At 50.7% G+C, this 19387-nt stretch overlaps 1 protein-coding gene across 1 annotated transcript in view; it reads left to right on the top strand.

Annotated features, from left to right (window-relative positions):
- Kirrel1 (kirre like nephrin family adhesion molecule 1) overlaps positions 1–19387 on the top strand; it is a 59618-nt gene that overhangs the window by 31280 nt on the left and 8951 nt on the right. The window contains exons 2-7 of the mRNA XM_059265572.1: positions 10714–10878; positions 12703–12852; positions 16434–16591; positions 18114–18264; positions 18804–18909; positions 19080–19228. Coding sequence (XP_059121555.1) covers positions 10714–10878; positions 12703–12852; positions 16434–16591; positions 18114–18264; positions 18804–18909; positions 19080–19228 — 879 coding nt within the window. The remainder of the gene's footprint in view (positions 1–10713; positions 10879–12702; positions 12853–16433; positions 16592–18113; positions 18265–18803; positions 18910–19079; positions 19229–19387) is intronic.

Below are 19387 nucleotides of genomic sequence, written 5' to 3'. Positions count from 1 at the left end.
TACAGGAGCACGTGGCTTTGTACTTCTAGAAAGTTTGCTTGGGTAATAGTGGTAGCACAGGTCTGTAACCCCAGCTTCTTGAGTACAGAGGCAGGAGGGTTGAAAGTTCAAAGCTTGCCCAGGAAGCTGAGTGAGACCTTGTCTCCAAAGAGAGAAAAGGGAATTCAGGAAGTTCTTATGTAACTAGAACACTCTGTTCCCCAGGATCCACAGTCATTAATGTGTTCCTGTATCTTGTGGAGAAGTACAGTCCTGGTATCTCGGGGCGCACTCAGGTTGTGTATGCACAGTATCTCTCTCCTCCATCTTTTTTAGCCATTGCGGTGAAGAGCTGAATGCTCATGGAGTTAAGACTCATGCCTTCCTAGATAGGTTGATCCTGCTCATAGACTCAGCTGATCACTCTAAAAGGGCTAGAGACACCTGCAAAGGGCATCTGTAATGATGGCTTGAAGATTCTATGAGATTAGTATTTACCCTGGATCTGCTGGGAATGGGAATGTAATAAACCTCATAAACTCAAAAGCAGAGATGTACCCTCAGGAATGAAAGCCCAGGGTCCCAAGACCTAGATTTCCTTCTGGCTTTTTCAGTGCCTAAGTGAAGAAAAACTTCTTACTATTGTCTAGACCTTTCTGGGTCTCTGAATTGAGATTTTTATTCTGGAGAATGTTCCAGAAAATCTTTTTGGAGGGACCTAGCCTACATTTCTTCCTAGGCTTTAAGCCTGTGAGGGGGGGACTCAGGTATCATTCTGACTCTGCTAAAAGTTCATTACAGCAATAACTAAGAATATTCAAACAGGCAGAGGATGGCTTTCGGGGCAGAACTATCACTTTGGGGACCCATGTGCCTGAGAAAATAGCTTCCATGGAAGAGGGACCATAGGATTAGAACCAGGAAAGTATGTGTGTGCAGAGGCAGGGGCAGGCAGTAGGAAATGAGGTATAAATGACATAAGAGCGAAGCTTAGACCTCCCGAGTACCTTGTAGGAGAGTACCAGGTTTGGACCTTGATAGACAGGGTCCTTCTGAACTGCCTCAGATATGGCCAATCTCTTCCTCTTTTCCTCTCCTTGTACAATCCTCTCAAGAGTCGCTCCAGTTCTCAGAGATGTCCTTCCTTTTCTTTGACCTCAAACATCAAAACCTTCAGATGAGGACAGGGGCGGTGATCTGCCCTCATGCCTGTCTTCAGTTTGGCTCCCATCTCTGGAATTCTCGACGTTCTCCTCCCCGCCAGTCTTCAGTGCTTTGTTCAATCTGTCCGTTCTTCCTTTAGGGCCTGAGTGCTTCCATCCAGCTCTGTTAGCACAGGCACACTGTGGAGTACCCAACCCTGTAACTGGGAGGCTAGCTCTGAAACCACCGGGGATTTGGAGGTTTTTCCCTGTGCCCCGTGATTCCCACCCCCACTCTCTGTTTATTTCTTCAAAAGAAAGGAATTCGGGTTGGATTTTACCAGTGCCCTTTCCAGTCCTAGCCTCCAGGCCACTGCTCCTCTTTTTTCCTTTTCTTTTTTTCTAGCAGATGGCCTCGGGGACCTAGGCTTTTTATTTTTGGCTCCACCTCAGGGGCTATGCATGTTCAGGGTTCTACTTCTGATTTATTTTTCTCTCTTGCCCTTTGTGCCCTTATGTTGTTGTTGTTTTTCTCTTTTGTAACATAGTATCACTTCACCCCATCCTTCCTTCTTCCTTCCTTCCCTGATGCTAACTTTTTTTTTTCTGAGATAGTCTCATACAGTCCAGGCTGGCCTCGAACTTGTCATGTAGCTGATGCTGGCCTTAAGATCCTGCTTGCCTTTCCTCTGTCTTCCAAATTCTAAGAGTATAGACATGTACCACCATGCCAGATTTTCTGTGGTGCTGGGGATGGCGCCCTGGCCTTTCAGGGATTCCATTGGAGCGCTCTACCAACGAATCGACAGCCTTAGTTTGAATCATTTCTAGTTCATCGCAGAGGTCTCCTGCCCCACCTTCCCTGCCCACCTCTGTCTCTTGCTTTCTCTATCTCTGTTCTTGTCCCCCCTCTTCTCCCTCCCCACTTCCTTCTTTACCCCTCACCCATCTGAGCTGGCTTCCTGCCCACCTCTGTCTCTTGCTTTCTCTATCTCTGTTCTTGTCCCCCCTCTTCTCCCTCTTTACCCCTCACCCATCTGAGCTGGCTCCCTGCTTGCCGCCCGCCTCTTCTCCCTCCCCTCTTCCCTTGCCCACTGGAGCCAAATGGAAATTCGGGGTTTGTGTTTTCGGCAGAACCAGACACTGAGCCCTGCTGTTCCCCTTCTGCTTCTGCCTGGCGTACCTGCTGCAGCCAACCCCACCTGGCTCTCCAGACCATTCCACGACGACGACGACGATGTTCTATAAAACATTGTCAGGGCCCCCTGCCAGGCCGTATTTGCGTAGAGCTGTCAGATCAGGTCTGGCCCAGGTACCTCGGGGCTAGAGGCCACAATGGGACAGGCGGGACTGCTTCTAGCCACACCTGCCAGCCCTTTACATTTGAAGAGCAGTGTCCCTGTGAGTTGGCCCAGGCTAGCAGGCGACCTCAGAGTCCAGGCTTGTCTTTTCTCTCTCCTCTGTTGCTTGACTGTGAGCCTGTGGGAGGGAACGTAAGAACTCAGGTGGGACTTCCTTCCAGAGGAAAACAAAAGAGTGGCCTCTGCCTCCTAGTCTGGGTACCACATTTGGGTCCTCTTGGCCACTCACTGTCCTGTTGTCACACACCCACAGCTGTCCCCACACACTCTACCGTGCAGGAAACATGAGGATCGGCCCAGGCGCACAGGCTCCCTTTAGTCTGAAGGCGACTGGGTGGATATCCTCAAGGCTTGGACAAAGTGTAGACAAGTAAGAGGCAGGGATAATGGACTCTGTGACCTGAGTCAGGAGGCTCCTGTGGCCACATTACTCTGCTCCTTCCTATTACACCTAAAGAAGCCACTGCCCAGAGGAGTGGTGTGTCTTCCCCAGAGTTACCCAGAGCGGTGGCAAAGCCGAGGCCAGGTCCACCCACACCTCTTTGACTTCTGGTCCATGGATTTTTCTACCTCTCCCCGGTAAAGCTGTGTGAAGTCTGTCCCTCACCCCTACTCTTCCCCTTGTATTTCACGGCCTCTTCCTGTCTCTTTGGGAGACTGATCCACTTGTCCAGACCCATAAACCTCCTTTCCTGTCACAGCAAATACCAGACGGCCTGTGTAGTCTGCTCCAATGCGTGGACACAGGCCAGGCTGTGGCCATTTACAAAATCCCATCTGGTGCCTGGAAAAAGTGCCCTTTGGCTGTTCTCTCTATCCCCAGCTTTGGAAATGGACATTGGGGTTGTGTGGGGGAGAAGGGCCTGGAAGGAGGAAGGTGGTGAAGAGGACATTTGAGGTCCCTACCACCTGATGTTTTTCCACTCAAAGAGGGAGGGGACGCTGGGGGACTCTGTGGGCGGGATGGTAGATGCGGCAATCATTCTGAGTATTGGGATAGGAGTCTGGGGCTGTGGTCTATTTGTGCTCTTCACTGTCTACCCATAGCACCTGATTAGACCATTCCTCCAAGCGAGTCTGTAAGTTGTCCATCTCACAAAGTGAAGCCTTCATCTGTCAGAGGAGGAGGAGGCCATGGCGCTACAGGGCACTCACATCTATCTGAACGTTTTAGGACTCCAGGCAGGGCTCAACATAGAGCAGAGACAGCAGGCCTGGATTCTTCCTGCCCGCTCAGCCGAGCTGACACAGAGCGTCTTTCCTGGAGCTTCCAGTCTGAGGGGCTGCCTCGGGGTGTCTGACCCGGCCTTCTGCTCTTTCCCATTATCTGTCCTCACTCTGACCAGCCTTAGCCTCGCCTATGACCTTCCTCCTCCTCCATCAGAAGTACAAATCTTTCTTTCTTTTCGCCTTCCTTCTCTGCAGGCCCATCCCAAAGACTTGAAATCCTCTTTTCTCAGAGGATCCACTGTGAAAGGCTCTGTGATGGTTGTGAGTGAACGGCTGAGGTGGGGAAGGAAGCCCTGTCAGGGTGAGGAGAGGGAAGACGGGGAGGGAGGGATAGTAGAGTGGAGAGATTTAGTTCCATCTGAAAGCTGTCAGTGTGAATCAAAGGCTGTCCTTTGAGCAGCAGCCTGGTCTGGAGTGGTGAGCTCAGGGACTGCTTCAGCCCAGGGGGTTCATTACTGCTCTTTGATAAATCCAGGGAGACGGGGCTCAGCCCCCCTCCCATCCCGCTCTCCTGCTGCTTAGCTCCCTGGCTTCCTCATGCTTGGCCCCACTCTCTCTGGTTCTGGTTGGTCCTGTCAGGCTAGGCTCTGGGAACATGACCACCAGGGTACGTGCTCCAGAACAGGGAACAGACTGGTGCCCACGGGCACAGACAGATGTGTACTCACACGCAAGGACACAGAAGGGGTGTTCACGTGGGCAGGAAAGGGAACACATGTGCTTGCTTGTTTCTGCCCATGTGTGACCATATGAAGTTTATGGCTGTGAGAAGTTATAAACATGCCCATCATATCGTAGATTTAGGGGCCAATTCCTAATTCTCCATCAAAAATAGGGTTTGAGGCCTAGGGGTGTAGTTTGGTGGTAGAGCTTTGCCTAGCATGCATGAGTACTTGGGTTCAATGCCCAGTGCCAGGAAAAAAAAAAGCAACAACAAAAAAAGATTTGACCTCTCTGTCCTTGCTAGGCTCAGCAGAAAAAGGAGATTGGAAATTTGTTCATGAACAAAGACTGGCCTGGCCCTGGCCCCCAGTGCTGTGGTGATAATGGAGAAAGGGGCTGAAGGACAGACCTGGGTCATGAGGAATGGGCGAGAATGTAGTAGATGAGGGGATGCAGAGATAACATCAGGAGAGAGTGTAAAGGCCTGGGCATCAGTGTCTGACTCAGGGGGTCCCAGGAGAAGACAGCAGCCAGGCTACCGAGATAGCATCCCGGGGAGAACTTGGTTTCTTCCTGGGCTTTCTGTGTCCCAGCCTTAATGTTTATGTGGCTGAGGGAAGCTACTCAGTGTCTCTGAGCTGTGGTTTCTTATTATGAGCAGTAACTACCCAGTTCCATGAGCTTTGGTGTCCTCAAGCCTGGTAAAACAGTACCAGTGTGTCTGAGTATAGCAGCAAGTCTTTCATATGCAGGACCTATTTACACACACATACACACACACACATACACACACATGCGCGCGCTGGCAACCATTGGTGGCTTAAAGGCTGGCATTTTGTTTGTCGCTGACACTCCCTGGGCTTGACAGAGATATTCTCTCTGGCCTTGGGTACCACTCACTGTTCCTTCCATGCGTCTACATCAAGACTCTCCTGTGCTGATAGTAGCATGCAAGGCAAGTACTACATACAGACTGTGGGTCCAAACTCCAGACCTGAGCACCGCTGTCCATCCAAGAGGTAAACAGTGTGGACATGGAAGTCTAAGCTGTAAAGGAGAGGTCAGAAACTTCAGGCTACCAGTAGCTCTTTCTCAGGCTGAGGCATGAATCCAGTTCCTTTACAAGATTGGATATTCCTAGAACGTGACAGAATACCAAGAGTGGCGACCATGGAGCCGAGAAGCCCGCTTTTATCTCGTTTCTGCCAGACCATAATTCCCCTTTCTTTAAAATGCAGGTAATAACTACCACTGTGTAGCGGGTTATAATGCTGGGAACAATGTCCGTAAGACATCAGAGTGGCACGCAATCAGCATTTTATAATTGGAGGTATTTATTATTATGGAGCGTTGCTGGGACTGAATGAACAGAAATGGTAAATCAAAACCTCTGTTCTCAGAGGCTCCCAGGAGAGTGGGGAGACAAAACACACACGAGCAATTTTTAATCCAAGGCAGGTTGTGGTGTGTGCTCTAACCAGAAGCCCAGACAACGCTGTGGGAGAATAAAGGAAGGAACCATTTTGAGTGTGAGGTTAGAAAAGCTTTGTGGTTCAAAGTGGCGCTAAGGGGTGGCAGGTGACTTGGAAGGAAGGCGATCTGGGAATGAAACAGAAGGATGGCGGCAGGGATCGGGGTTCTCAGCTCCCACACTCTTTAGGCTAGCAGGGAGCACAGAGCTCTGCAGTCTTCCCGCTGTACTCCCAAATTCTACTGGGACCCCTCTGCTCCCCTTACCTCTCCAGTGTGAATCTCTCCTCTACCTCTACCGCCCTGTTCACTGCTGCCCTGCGGGAAAATCCACGCTGAGTGCCTAGAAACCCCAGTGGAGGTAGGAGAGAAAGGGTTGTTCAGACAGTGGGTACTTACTAGGTAACTCCTTCTGAAGAAAAGGCTGAGCCGACCTCACCTCTGCAGGCCCTGGGCCTGTCTGCTCTTGAGCTCTCTCTGTCTGTAGCTGTCTGCAGTCTTTCCTTCCACCTTGGCCCCTTTATGACTCTACAGACATCTTTGTCTAAAGGGTCTTTCCTTGTTCCTTGCTCCTCTGCCTTTGTGTGGATGTCTGTCTTTGACTCTGTTTCTCAGTGTTTGTCTCAGTGCCTCTGTTAACGGCCCCTCGTGTGTGTGTGTGTGTGTGTGTGTGTGTGTGTGTGTGTGTGTGTGCGCAGTGTGTGGTGATCTGTCTTCACTGTGGCTGGCTCATCTCATCTGTGATGGAGTCTGAAGATTGGGGGGAAGCAGGATCAAAGTAGAAATTCACTTTCAAATACCATCAGAAGCATGAGGCTGTTGATTTGATGCTGCAGCAAGAGGCTAGTCTGTGCTCACCTGTCTGTGGCCAGGCCCTTTCTGGTTACTATACTATATATATATAGCATTACTATACTATGCTGGTTCTGTTCCCGGACATGGATGAGGACATGTGCATAGACCCAGACATAAAGATGGGACTGAGATTTTTCCTCTCAATTCAGAGCAGGCTCCACTAAGCTTAGCTCAGGTACCCAGGACCCAGGACCTCAGAGGCATGCTTGAGTTGTGATGCGCCACTTGCTAGGCCACATGTTCTAGGTTACTGGCGCCTTCTTGACCCTACAGGACTTACCAACACCTTATGTCTCGTCTTTAACTAGGACTACCAGGGCCCTTCTGCCCTTCCTGTTCACAGCATTCCCTTCCACTGTTCCACTTCCCCTCACCATCTGCATGAGAACCTTCTAGACTGAGTGTTATCCTTCCCAGCTCTACTCCCCAGCCCATTTTTCAGGGTTCCTCCTTTCACAGAAGAGAGCATACTATTCCTTCCACATCTTGCCTGTTTTGGTCTCCCTTAGATGGGGCGGGGTGGAGGGAGAGGGCAGAGATCTGCTTTCTCCTGAAGGAGTTTGGCTGTTTGCTCCTAACAATCCACCCATTAACAAACTCACTTAGAACACCCCTGTGTGCCTGGCAGTCGGGCACCTGTGCCAAGTGATGTGGCTTAGGGCTGTGAGTGGCACAGTCCAGATTCAAAAAGATGCCCCAGGCTGTGCTGAGGTAGGTGACCTGGGCAGTGTGGTCCTTACTATGGCAAAAAAAAAAAAAAAAAAAAAAAAAAAAAAAAAAAGAAGTCAAGCTGGGCAGTGGTGGCACACATCTTTAATCCCAGCACTCGGGAGGCAGAGTCAGGCAGATCTCTATGAGTTCAAGGTCAGCTTGGTCTACAGAGCAAGATCCAGGACAAGCACCAAAACTACACAGAGAAACCCTGTCTCAAAAAACAAAAACAAACAAACAAACAAAAAAGTCAATAGATAGGCTCTGAAGCAGTGCAAGTAAGTCATGGAACGCACCCCAAAAGAGGTGACTTTTTGAATCCCAAAGGATTACCCTCTGTCACACCCAAAGGAGTGTGTGAGGACCTGAAGGGTGACCTATACCAGCTTATATAGTTTCGAGAACAGAGCTTGATTAGATCAGATGGAGTTTTCCCTAATCATAAGTTGACTGAAGTATCACCCATGGCTTCTGGTCTCGGTCATATGCTGTCTTGGCTGCAGGGCTATTTGGGGACATGGAATGCTGCTTGTGACTTTGGTACAGAAAGTGGTCTTTCCATGGGTTCAAATCCGGGAGGCCCCTCATTTCCTTCCTCATTCTCTGCTCATCATTTTTCCCATTCTGATTTTAGACCAAATCGCTTCAACTAGAGCTAAATCAAAAATGTATTTTACTTCAAAATTCACAGAAAAGCAGACATTACCCTCTGTCACTCATTCTTAGGTTCCCGAAAGTGTCTCTCATTGTCCGACTGCTCAGGGATAAGTAATGGTCATGATTATTTAGTAGGTACATGCAAAGGATGTTGGTAAGTCTAGCATCCACTGCACCACACTTGGCTTCACGGTAGTCCAGGAGGTAGATATATCATTCCCAGGTAAGAAAATGCAGTTTGAGGGTAACTTGGCCAAGGCCACCCACTTAGGAAGAGTTGCAGAGGGACCATGGAAACCTTTGTCTTCCTCTAAGCCAATTCTAGTATTTGAGCAGAGAGGGTCTTTGGCAGTCTCTCCCAGACTTGTCTTACGGTGAGCAACTGGAGGTCCAGGTAAGGAAGAGCCAGACCAGGGTGGCTGGCTTCTCACTCCAGCAAGACCCTTGTCTCCTGACTTCAGGTGCATCCCATCGCCATCCCACTGCAGGGTCATTCAGCATCTCATTGCAAGTAAACATGCAGCCGGCTGCCCACTGTTCTCTGGAGATGCCAAGAAAAGACCAGCCCTCAGGCTTCATGTAAAAAAGCTATGGCTATCCATCCAGACTGATCTAAGCTCACAGGCCACCCATGTCACAAGTCCTTGACTTGGGCTGTAGGAGCCTTGAGGAAGAGAAACAGAAGTACAGTTTATTGCACAAAGCTACACTTGAGAACGTGCAAGGATATGAATAAATTTAAATACTAATGAGTGCAAATGCCTGAATTAATAACACTGGCTGCTCACCTGACCAATCCTTCCTGCAGGACCTCAGCTCCTGCCATCCTTCTCTCTGGAAGTGCGGATGAGCCTTATCTTTCTTATCTTTAAGAGACAGTATGGGGAATCAGGTCTGCAGAGTTGGGGAGCCACTTACAGAAAACACAGGTGCCCATTTTCTCACCTCCTGGCTCCACCAAGATCTAAAGAGCTGCATTGCCACATTTTAACCAAGGGCAGAGCCTGCTTCCTGGGTTTTATTCTGACCACCAGATCCCAGGAGACCCAGAAAGAGGAGAGAGTTCCGCCTCAGAGAGGTTCCATTCTCCTGGAACAGACAGGGCAGACACCTCCACCCACAAGCTGCCTTCCACCTCTTGATGACAAAAACATGGGCATGATCCCTGACGGCTTTGGACAGGAAATCCTGCAGCTAGAGCTGCCACAGCAAGGCTGAGCGATGGGACAGGCTGTGCTTGCACAAGGGCCTACGGAATCAGCCTGGGAGGCTTTCCTGAATGGAGAGTGTGGAAACAAGCTTGGAAGGAAGGGGAGAAATGGAACTGGAGAGAAGAAAGGACGTGGGCCGGACGAGGATCTCAGGGCAGGGGTGTTGCTTCCTGGTAGAGTGCCCTGTGTTTGATCCCAGAGTAAGAGGTGGGGAGAAGCCTATACACTGGATGGAAGGGGGGCTCTTGAAATGGGGAGGGATGAACTGGGAAGCTGGGTTTGGAAGGAGTTGCGTTAGGGGCTTGTGGCCTCTATAAACTCAGTGAGCTGGAGGAAAAAGTGAACCAGGAGTCTTAGCTTGGAAGGGAGCTGCTTCTGATTGCCTGGTGTGACCTATTGGAGCTGTGACAAGGAAGCCTCCGATTTAACCCTTTGCCGACCCCTCCTCCGCCCCTCTCCTTCCCTACAGCCCAGTGTAGGATGCTAATGGTCACATTGTGCTATGTCAGTATGCAGGCCTGCCCCACCCCTGGGACCAGGCTGTGATGAGGCAAGCCTGTTGGTGGGAGCAAGAGAGAAGAAATCTGCAATCCAATTCCCTACTCCATTTAGGCTCCACAATTAAAGGCAATTACTCTGCAGTTCTCTAATCAAATGCTCCCGGCCAAGCTACCAGCCAGGCAGCCATGTGCAGCTCCTGGAGCGAGAGGGAGAATTGAACAAAGTCCCACACTGTCTCAGCTCCCATGATGCAGGAGGCTGTGTGCATGCAGATGTACTGGTGTGTACGTCGCTGCGCTCCAGCCCTTGGGTCAAGGGTAAACACATGGCACGGAGCCAGTGTGCCCAAAAGCAGGTTCAGGGCTATTGGGCTTTGGATATACTATCATCTTGAAATTGTCTGTGCACTCCAGTAGACATGGTGTACGTGGTGAGGCTGAGCATCTGTTGGTCCACACTGCACGGGAAGGAAGGGATTGTGGCAGAACAGTCGCCTTTGTTATGAATGCATCACCCATGAAGCTGAGTGTCTAAGAGGTTGGCATCAGATGCCTTGTAAAAAAGAGCCTTGGACCCAGATAGCCAGGGCTTGACTAACCCTAGTCTAGCCCTAGCTCGACTGTTGTTCAGTGGGTGACCATTGGGTAAATGCCGCCCTCTGGGCTTCGGTGTTCAAAATTGGGTCAGGCCCAATCCGAAAACCTTTAGGTAGTGCCAAACCATTCCTGTGATCGCTCAGCCCTCCAGAACCTCTTAGACCTGTCCCTGGGGCCCTGAAAGGGAGACTGAAATAAAGGGAGCCCGTGGCATCTTGCGGGAGCTCGTGGCATCCTGCGGGGGAAGGCATGGCCCTGGCTTGCAGGATAAGAGCAGACTCGTACAAGGAGCGCCTTGGTGGAGGCCCTCCTCATTCCTCTTTTTACCCACGGCTAGCTTTGGCTGTCCCCGGGACCCAGACTCGCTTCAGCCAGGAGCCAGCCGATCAGACCGTGGTGGCTGGGCAGCGGGCCGTGCTCTCCTGCGTGCTTCTCAACTACTCTGGGATTGTACAGTGGACCAAGGACGGGCTGGCTCTGGGCATGGGCCAGGGCCTCAAAGGTGAGTGCTGGGCTGGGACCGCCCCTTTATCAGAGTGCGTGCTATGGTGCGCAAGGCCTTGAGTTTGACCCACAGGACAGAAGAACAAACTGTGTATGTGTGGCTGCTCAGTCCCCCAGCATCCGGGGACTCTTCCTATTCCCCACTCACAGCCTAGACTCCTGGATTCGCTACCCATCCTTTCCTCTGTCCTGTTCTTGACTTCTGAGGTCTGTCACTTTTACCCCGCAACTCTCCCTTTCCTCAGACCGTGGAATAGCTCAAGAAAGGTGGTGTGCAGCCTCCGAGATCAAGAGAAACAGACTTCTACACTGAGAGCTTTAGACAGACAGAGTCAGGGAGGCGCCATGGGGTGCTGCAGACAGGTGCTGGGAGAGCAAAGCCCAGCCCGCCCAACCCTACATCGGTGGTACACTCAGCTGCCGTCTACCCTAGGCTGTACGCTCAGCTACCCTCTACCCTTTCTCTTTTTTTTAAATTTTTGAAATTAGAACATAATTACAGCAGTTCTCCCTTCCCTGTCTGCCTTTTGTGTACTTCAGGCTTTTCTCTTCTGACCTATGTAGTCCATGTCTGCTTCGAGACCAACCTTTCGCTTTTTAACACCAGCCTAAGCGCTCTCTTGTTTAATAATTCCATCAGCATTTGTTAAGCACAGGCTATGCGGCCAGGGCTGAAGAAAACATAAAGATTTGGCCAGCAACAAAAACCCTAACTTCCTATATCCCAAAGCAAGCACAGAGAGCCTTGGGAACACCTCTTGGCAGAGAGGGTAGAGAGTCAACATACCTGGCTCTCACTACACCTCAGTCACTTGCCCACTGATGGACTTGAGGAAAACCACTTTGCACTGCTCTCTCTGCCATGGTTAGCTGATTTGTGAAGCGGATCTAACAGTCACAGCCTACCTATCTAAAAAGTGCACCCCTGGTTTTTACACCAAGTGGCAGGTTGTGCTTTATGAGGATAATGTTGTTCACTGTGAAGCCCCATGATGATGTGAGTGGGTGAGGGACTGTATACTTCTGGTCTCGTTATTTTTGAGGGTGGTGAGATCCTTTGCTGTGGGTCTAAGTTGAGGAAATCTGCATGGCACAATCTATAAAGGAAAGAGATGAGTTTGATGGATCTATTGTTGATGGGAGAGAAAATGAGAGAGATTGAGGTCAATAGATATGCAGTCAGAAAAATCCATAGCCTCTGAGGGTGGGGGAAGGGGAGCAGTGGGAAGGAGATGGTGGGAGTTAGTGGGAGCCTGTGAGCAAGGCAGACTAGATACAGAGGCCCACCCTATGTCTTTGAAAGGAAGTAGAAATCTCATTTGGGTCCTCTTTTGAGGAGCCAGAAAACCTTGCTCATTCTCCTTCCATGGTGAGTGGGGACCAGGCCTTGTGAGCCACACAGAGGTGCCCAGTAAGTGCTGAAGGGTGGCCTGTGCTTACCTGTGCCGCATGCACGCTCTCTTCTCTCCACTCTCCTGGCTGCTTTCCCATTCTTTTCTTCCTCTTCCTTTGCTATTGTAATGAGAGACATTTACCTGCAAACAGCTATGGATTTCATCTGCTCATCTCTCTCTCTCTGTTTATTCCTCACCATCCCCTCCTGCTTTATGGTCCCAACGTTATGAAGTCTGTGTCTGGTGCTTCACAGTCTCACCTGCCAGTGGTGCCCACGAGAGAGCCAAGTGGGGAAAGCTGGCCGGGAATGGACGCGGGTTCTGCTTTGGGGAGGGTCCAACATGATGAGCCCTGGGTGGCAGATGGCGGTGTGGTCCAGTCCTCAAGACCGGGTCTTACTCTAGTCTTTCCCGTTCTGTCCCTGCAGCCTGGCCACGGTACCGGGTCGTGGGCTCTGCGGATGCTGGGCAATACAACTTGGAGATTACAGATGCCGAGCTCTCTGACGACGCTTCATATGAGTGCCAGGCCACAGAGGCCGCCCTGCGCTCCCGACGGGCCAAACTCACCGTGCTCAGTAATGACTCCCAAGCCGTTTCTCCCCTCTCCAGTTCCCTCTTCAGTGTCTCAACCTTTTCCTCTCTTCCTAGCCTCACCTTTTTCCCTGCTGTCCCTATTCTCCCTGGTTCTCTCTCAACAACTCCTTACATGAACTTCTTTAAAAACTAAGTGAACGGGACTAGAAAGATGGCTCAGTGGTTAAGAGCATTTGCTATTTTTGCAGAAGATCTGGGTTCAGTACCTGGCACCCACATCTGGTGGTTCAAAACCACTGATAACTCCAGTTCCAGGGGATTCCAATGCCTTCTGGCTTCTGCAGCCACATGCATGTGTGTGGTACACAGACAAGCAGATGTGTTTTTAGATCCATGCACGATGTAAATTATACTTAAAAAAAAATTCAAAGCAGGTGGAGAGTGGAGGAGGCTGTGTATTTACTGGGAATTATGTTTTCTGCACGTGTGATATCCTTTGCTCCGACCTCTGCCCAGATCACACTAAGGACCCAGAGCTTTCTGTGAAGCACAGCTGTGGAAACAGGGCTCTCTGCACTGAGAAGTATGGTGATGGAGACATAGCCTGTACTTTTCCTGATTTACATTGTAGTCAGGTTTGTTGTTTAGGGAGCATCCCTGTTCCTCTCCATCTCTCTGCTGCCCCTGAGCCCAGACCTTTTCCCTTTGAGCCCAACCTGCTTGGCTGCCCTTCCCTCAGCCTGTTCCTCTCTTGTCAGATGTTCCCTAGAACACCAGGGAACAGGGGACCAGAGCCAGAAGAAATGAGCCTGGGGGGGGGGGGGGCTGGACCCAGGGGCCAGACTGTTTGCATCTAGAGTGGCATGATGGCTTGTCTTTTGAAAGCTGAGCTCCCAGCAGCAGCCCACAGGGGGACCGAGTAGATGTCACCATGTCAGCCTTGGGCCATCTGAATAATGAGAGGACTGTCCTCCACACAGAACAAAAGTAAAGTCAGTAGTGGCCCATCTTCAGGTCTTAAGATCCCCCCCAACTCAGAGTGCTTCTGTAGTGCTTTCTCTGGCTTGGACCCGTCTCCTGTGAGTCCCTCTTCCCTTCTAACCGACTCTGTCCCTTTTCTCTGACCTCCACTTCTCAACCTTGCTCTCCCCCAACATGAAGTCATTCACGTGGGGAGGAGGGAGAAAGGAACTGAGACAAGTGAGTCTGTGTCCCCAGTTCCCTCCTATTTGAGGGAGGGTGAGTGGGGGTGGGGCTCCTAGTAACAGAAAGAGCTCTAGGCTGCTGGGGATCCCAAGCCCTGGGTTCAGGTTGTGCCTTGTTCATTTTTGTGCTGTGACCCTAATCACTGGCATGGAAATACACCATCATGCTTCTAGCCTTTCTTCCTTGTTTTCTTTCTTTCTTTCTTTCTTTCTTTCTTTCTTTCTTTCTTTCTTCCTTCCTTCCTTCCTTTCTTCCTTTCTTCCTCCTGAGATTTAATATTTTATGATAAGGGTTAAATGAAGTCCTATGCACAAGGTGCTTTAGTGAACAACAAGTAAACATTGGGTAGATGGTAGAAATTATTGTCAATTGGCTTCAAAGACTTTGAGAAACTCTAGAGAAATGTGGGTTGGTGACCGAGGTGACAGATGGTCTTTGCCCGAGTGAAGGGAACAGAAACATGGCGAGGGCAGACAGACCAGCGGGAGGAGGTGCTTTACTCTCTTTGTAGCAGGGCCCCAACATCTCTGGGCATACGGGAACCGAGCTCATGTGGAGGTACAACGGTAGAGAGCCAGGCAGACCAGGAGGCCCCTCCCCCATTTCTCCACTTCTCAAGTTTCTCCTACTTACAACCACACCCCTGCCCCTGTTACCAGAATTATATGGAGCAGGGAGCAGGGAAGAGGTGGGAGAGCCGGGCGGGATTGAGAGAGTTGGGTGGGCAGAAGCCAGCACCCTTTCATTGTAGCAAAAGTAGCACATTTTTGCACAGTACACATACCCTGCATGCCGTACTCTGTGTGCAGCTCCACACTGACCTCACACAGGCTCGGTGAAGGGCTTTGTTAGGTCTTTGAGGGAGAAACAGACTCAGTGCCTTTAGGGGCTCAACCAAGACCGCACGATGGTAAAGGAGGGTGCCAGCGTTTGAAGGGTACTGATCTAAATTCCACTCCTCCTCCACTCTGCCACTCCACGTGCAGAAACTGAAGAGAAAGCTGTGTCAGCAGCTGCTCCTCCAGCACAGAGACCTTCATTTCTCCCACGCAGGGACAGGCTCCAGCTCAGGGACCTCCCCAGGTCTCCCCTCAAGGGTCTCCTCTAGAAGTTTCTTCTCAGTCTCCCTTGTCTTTCTGGGAAAGAAGAAAACCAAATCCTTGCTCATTTCTGGCTGCTGACCATCAAGTGAACCTAGATTATTATCAAAATTTTTCTCTTTACCCCATCAATGGCTGGTTCAGCCGACAGCCCCTAAGAGCTTGCTGTTCACCACACTCTGACTAGACCCTGCTGGTATAGTAAGAGTTAATAGGAAGACATGGATACAATGTCACTCTCAATCCCGGCTCTCTCTGCACTTGGGAGGTAAAGAATGGAGAATCATGAATTCAGTGCCAGCCTAGACTGCACCGTGAGCTTCTGTCTCAAAATAGTAAATATATAAATACTTTATTTAAAAATGAAGAGGAACCCCTGCCCTCGGGGAATGTAGACCCCTTAGCCTTGGGGAACTCACGTTAACATTTAGAAGCCTATGGCTGTAGTATAAGGAAAGGTGTCTTATTTCTTAAAACCAGATGTATAGCTAACTCAGTTCCTCAAGCACATAGCAAAGGCCTGTTTTAGCCATGCATTAGGCAGTGGAGACTATTTTTAAATGCCAGTGAGACTGGGACCTGCTTTTTCCAAGGGGTTTGAGGCAGGGAGAGACAGTAACCACTGGGCAGACAACAGGCAGCTGAATACTGCCTCAGGTGGACGCATGAAGCTTTCCACATCACCTAGGATTTGACCAGGGTGCTAACTCCTCCACAGCTGCCCTGAGAGAGGGCATGCCATGGAGAAAACAGCAGAAGCCGAGTGAGGAGGTAAGGGTCTGCAAGGCGAGGCTTGCAGAATCTAAAACAGGAGACTGGAGGGTTTGGAATTCATGCCACAGGCAGTTGTAGCCTCTAGGGGTGTTTGAACAGAGGAACATAGTCTTAACTGCTATTGAGAACAAAGCCTGCTGGAGGTGTAATGGATAGAGTTGCCCATCTGGCCGTTCCAGGCAGAGGAGCCGATGGGAGGGGATAGATGGCAGGGATCCTGTGAAGGAGACGCCCTTCCTTCCCCAGGGCGGGATCTCTACTCAAGACCTGAGATAGCCCTCCATCCGAGGTAAGCCCCTTTGAGTAACAGTGGTGAGTACAGACTCACACCATAAGAGCAGCCGTGAAAGAGTAACGGGCAAGCTGAGACCGCGTGTGGGCGGAGTGAAGCCTCTTCGTAAGCACTGTATATAGTGATTGTGAGTTGGGCGAGGGTGGCATTGCCCTGCCTAGAGGGACACACACAGATGGAAGGACACCTCCACGGCAGGGGGCACAGCTGGCTGCATCCTGAGCTGATTCTGTTCTCCTTTTCCCTCCAGTTCCTCCAGAGGACACAAGGATTGATGGGGGCCCCGTGATTCTGCTGCAAGCAGGCACCCCCCACAACCTCACATGCAGAGCCTTTAATGCCAAGCCTGCTGCCACCATCCTTTGGTTCCGGGACGGAACACAGCAGGAGGGGGCTGTGGCTAGCACGGTGAGAACCCGCCCACTCCCCTGGCCCCTCTTAGACCCAGCTCCCGGTGATCTTTCCTTTCCTAAAGGGAATGGACTTCCAGGGTCACTGTGCCATTCCATAAGTACTCCTGTGTGCTAGGTGCTTTATGGGCTATTTCGCTTAAACCCCAGAAGAGTCCCATAAAGTAGGCATTACTTCCAACTTCCAAAGGGGGAAATTAATGGTCAGAGAAGTCCAGTGCCTGGCCCCAAGTCACGCAGAGAGCAAGCAGCAGAGTTGGTATTCTGTACCCGAGCCGGACCGCCCTGCTGATCCCCTTTACCCTCCTCCTTCGGCACAGCTGGGAGCTGTGGAAGTCAGGGTTGTTGTGCACGTCCTCTGGTGGGCAAGGCACGACAAAGGCATTAAGTGACTTACCCAGAATCACACGGCCGAGCCGATGGCTGTGGAATCCAGATGTTGCACTTGAGGAACATCCTGCCCATTCCGCCAGCTGTGGCCGCCGGCATGTTTGTGCACCAAGCCCTGTGCTGGGTACGACGAGAGACACTTCCCGGTGGGGAGAGAAACTGCCCGCCACCTGTGTTCCCGGATTGTGAGGATGGAGAGATTGGGTCCCGGCTTTAGCTCTTAGTGACTTCTGTGGCCTTGGGCGAAGGTCTTCTTGATGGCCTCAGTGCCATCATTTGATAAATGATCATTTGACCCCAGACCTGTTGTTTTTCTCCGGGGAGCAGGAGGAGTTACATCTTTTAAACTCTCTCGGCAGCCAGACGAGCTGATTTGTCAATACCATTGGTTGTCTGCTCCCCTCATTTGCTTACTCACTTAAGACTATGGAGCTTCAAAATATCACTGTGTTTTGCATCAGTTGGGTGCTGCTGTGGTCCCACAAAGATGCATGCACGGCTGTCTGAATGAGAAGCTTTATTCTTGTTCATAGTGTGGTCTCCTCAGGTAGGTGACAGTATAGAAAATGGCTTGGGATGTCACTGAGCCGGCGAGTCTTTCAGCTGGTGAATCTGGCCCTGCACTTAGAGTCACCACTGTGACACACGGTGCCTAAGGCCAGATGGAAGACACCCTAACTGTAAGTGGTACCAGTTCAGGCGGGAGAGAGCCCAGAGGTCTGGCCTGGCCCGGGGAGGCTTTCTAGAAGAGGAAAAACTTAACCATGGACTTAGAGAATTCCAGGACTAAGGCTCAGTTGAACAGAAGAAAATTATACTGCAAAGAGCAAACGCTCATGTGCACCACACATCAGTTAGTAGTAAGATATCAATATGGATGTGTCTGTCATAGTAAGATTTCCACACCTACTGTAAAGTATAATAACGAGGGATGCTGTGGTGGAAAGGGAAACTATGGCCAAACCTGTTTGATTTTTCTGTAAATCTCAGAGAGCTTTTGAAAATAGCCTACTTCTTTAAAATATAAAGATGTTGGAGTGGGGAAGGAACTCACTATAAAGGTCCATTCTTGGTTTCTCTGAGAGCAGAGGAGGGGCTTTAGTCTTAACTCCACCTTTCCCTCTCCCCAGGAACTGCTGAAGGATGGGAAAAGAGAGACTACAATCAGCCAGCTGCTCATTCACCCCACAGACCTAGACATTGGTCGTGTCTTCACCTGCCGCAGCATGAATGAAGCCATCCCCAATGGGAGGGAGACATCCATTGAGCTGGATGTACACCGTAAGTGGAGTACTGGGTAGGGTACGTGAGGTGGGGACAGAACATGGGCAGATTTAGAGCCCAGAATGGGGATCCGAGAATCCCAGGACCAAGGCTCCCCTCCGTTCCTGTTTGATCCGTGAGTAATAATGGTGGTAGATGGAGCACTGAGTACAGTATTATACCTGCTTACCGAAGCTGTGAGTGTTGAAGAAGTTATGGCACAAGAGCGTGTAGCATGGCTAGAGTATGCTTTCCCGGCAGATGTTCCAAGGCATCTGTTCTAGTCACAGATGCTCTTACCCTATCCCTGACAGTAAGCTAAACTGACCCACAGTGGCACCTAGTGGCCATATTGGATCATTACCTCCATTGGCTAATTGGTTTCTTTAGTATGGTTCTTGGCCAGGGCCCCTGGAAAAGACTGTGTAGAAAGGGTGAGGGTGATAGCTGATACTTTGTAAACCTGAATTTTCATTTCACATCAGAGTGGTATGAATACATCTGTTACGGAGGGAAAGAGAAGAAAAGACCCTGACTTCCTGTTGCCTCCTTTGCAGATCCTCCTACGGTGACTCTGTCCATTGAGCCTCAGACCGTGCAGGAGGGTGAGCGAGTCATCTTCACGTGCCAGGCCACAGCCAACCCTGAGATCTTGGGCTACAGGTGAAAGGGTCGGGGTCTTGGAGTGCTATGCAAGTGATAAATGGATATAGGCCCCTAAGACTGGTGTGGCAGTGGTGGTAGTGGTGGTGGTGGTGGTGGTGGTGGTGGTATTACTGTAGGTGAGAGAGTCCCAAGTTCTGCTCTCACACCTGTGCTGCCTCATCCTCTAGGTGGGCCAAAGGGGGGTTCTTGATTGAAGACGCCCACGAGAGTCGTTATGAGACGAACGTTGATTACTCCTTCTTCACGGAGCCTGTGTCTTGTGAGGTCCACAACAAAGTGGGAAGCACCAACGTCAGCACTTTAGTGAACGTTCACTGTGAGTAGCTGGAAGGGCAGCGGGGGGGGGGGGGGGGGGGGGACGACAGAGAGCAGGGGCCTTCAAGGTCCCTTGGGTACAGGGGAGGAGAAGCCCTGCCTAGCTGGAGAGACGGGAACACACACGGGAAGGTAGTGGACAGGAGCGGAAAGAGGGCAG

This window comes from Peromyscus eremicus, chromosome 6 (genome assembly GCF_949786415.1).
Source record: "Peromyscus eremicus chromosome 6, PerEre_H2_v1, whole genome shotgun sequence".
Taxonomy (NCBI): Eukaryota; Metazoa; Chordata; class Mammalia; order Rodentia; family Cricetidae; genus Peromyscus; species Peromyscus eremicus.
Note: the sequence above shows the minus strand (reverse complement) of the source record. Positions and strands in the feature narration are given on the sequence as shown.